At 39.1% G+C, this 1,845-nt stretch overlaps 1 protein-coding gene across 6 annotated transcripts in view; it reads left to right on the forward strand.

Moving 5' to 3' along the window:
• Window positions 1-1,845, forward strand: part of LOC100663385 (cyclic AMP-dependent transcription factor ATF-7) — an 84,041-nt gene that overhangs the window by 20,558 nt on the left and 61,638 nt on the right. For 4 of the 6 annotated variants that reach the window (XR_002787534.2, XM_010597155.3, XM_064284127.1 and 1 more), the window contains exon 2: window positions 1,740-1,808. The exons of the other annotated variants lie outside the window; for them this stretch is intronic. Coding sequence is in view for 3 of the 4 variants with exons in the window: in XM_010597155.3 (XP_010595457.1) it covers window positions 1,761-1,808 (48 nt within the window). In the remaining variant the exon portion in view is untranslated. The remainder of the gene's footprint in view (window positions 1-1,739; window positions 1,809-1,845) is intronic. 6 annotated transcript variants of the gene reach the window in all.

Below are 1,845 nucleotides of genomic sequence, written 5' to 3' on the forward strand. Positions count from 1 at the left end.
GAATGAAGCTCTCCTTTTCCTAGTACCCAATCATCAGCTTGAGCTGGTCTCTCCTAGGAACAGAATTTATTGAAGCAATTTATCCTGGCTAAATGTGATATAAATCTGTGTACACGTATGTACATACAGGCTCTCTTCCATTATAGCAGTGCCGCAACATCAGTTTCCTTCATGGTTAGACCCTGTTCCTATCACACTGAAAGATGACCAAGAAGCCCTTTCTATTTTATGGGACACCCTACAATTTTAAACACCGATTAGTTGTGGAATTGCTGATCAGACAACCAGAAATACTGGTTTCCAACCCGAGTGAGTCTTAAGAGAGTAGGAGAGATGTTACCTAGCCACCCTCTGAGTTTTAAATGTGGTTTTCCAATTACCAGATTCAGTCTAGCACTTTAACATTTTATTTTAATGCAGGTCTGACTGAGGTTAACTTGACATTTTGGTTTATCTCCAAGATAAAAATTTGAAATTTAGTTAAGAGTTCCGAAGTCATTTTCAGGCACATTCAAACTGTAGTTCTTCGGTTCGTCCTCTCTCATCTTCCCTTTTTCATATTCTTTCAGGTAACTTTTTCTCTTGTGGAAAGATGTTTGAAAATGTCCCTTAGGAGTTTTTTCCCCTCTTGTTCTCTTCCACACTTCCAAAAGGCTTGGGAATATTTTTACTATCATTTGCATTTCTGATACTTATCTATCTCCATCTCTGTTTTCATTCTTAGTTGGGATATGGGATATAAAAAATCTCTGTGACACATTCATATTAGACAAATTCTTTGACAAAGAATTTCAATCAACATTTCAAGAATTTAACTTCAATAATTAAAAACAACAACAACAACAAAACATATAAACCTTGTTAAATTTCTTGAGTGAAATAGAGGAGATGGATGGCGATGCCTTTTAGTGCCATTTCTTTTATCCCCTGCAGCAGCACACATCTGTTGGCTGCAGCGGAGCAGCCCAAGATCTCTGGCCGAGAGCAGCACAAACAGCCGGAACATATTCACCCAGTAAACCCCCAAAGAGTCGACATTTGTTTTATTGCTGCTTTTAAAAACCTAGCCATAAATAGAATTGGAGGGGGGAAGGGTGCCGATATTTCTCCATTTGCCGTAGACGATTAGTGGTGAGAGAAGGAGGCTTCCAGTGGGGATAGAAGGTTTTTATTTTTTTATTAATGAAAATCATTTCCCATGTAGCCCAATAGGATGGGTGCTTTGTTTTCTTTGGCAATAATCTGGGATAAACGGCCCTTGCCAACAGTCTCGTAGTTTATACACCAGGGAGCCAGATTATGGCCCTGTAAAATGGAGCACCCCTCCTATAATCCCTTAATTAATTAAATGACAAATTTTGGTCTTCTCTTGTTTAGAAATATGGCTTCTGCATCGAGCGTTCAGTGGATTTATTGACATGGGGAACTGCACTGGTTGTAATTCAGCAGACTGGAGAAGTGTGTTATATACTGTAGCACAAAGAGGGAGAGTCTAGCAAAAGGTTTAAAATTCTTTGAATATTTAAGCCTAAATTTTTCTAATTAAAAGTTTCTGTTGAGGCACAGAAGATCATATGCCACCTGTCTAATGGGTTTCCCCAAAGTAGCCTGTGTTTACAGCTTTGATAAATGGCATTCTTGGGACACCTGTTTCTAGGCTTGATATTTTTGAAGCACTTTTTTTTTTTTTGCCCCAGCGTATTTAACATAACTTTTCCCCCCTACCTCCCCCTCCTTAGCTCAGCTCTGCTATATGAAATATGGGAGACGACAGACCGTTTGTGTGCAATGCCCCAGGCTGTGGACAGGTACGTTTACAATATACTTTATTGTGAATGTCTCGTT

Source organism: Loxodonta africana, chromosome 4, assembly GCF_030014295.1.
Source record: "Loxodonta africana isolate mLoxAfr1 chromosome 4, mLoxAfr1.hap2, whole genome shotgun sequence".
NCBI lineage: Eukaryota > Metazoa > Chordata > Mammalia > Proboscidea > Elephantidae > Loxodonta > Loxodonta africana.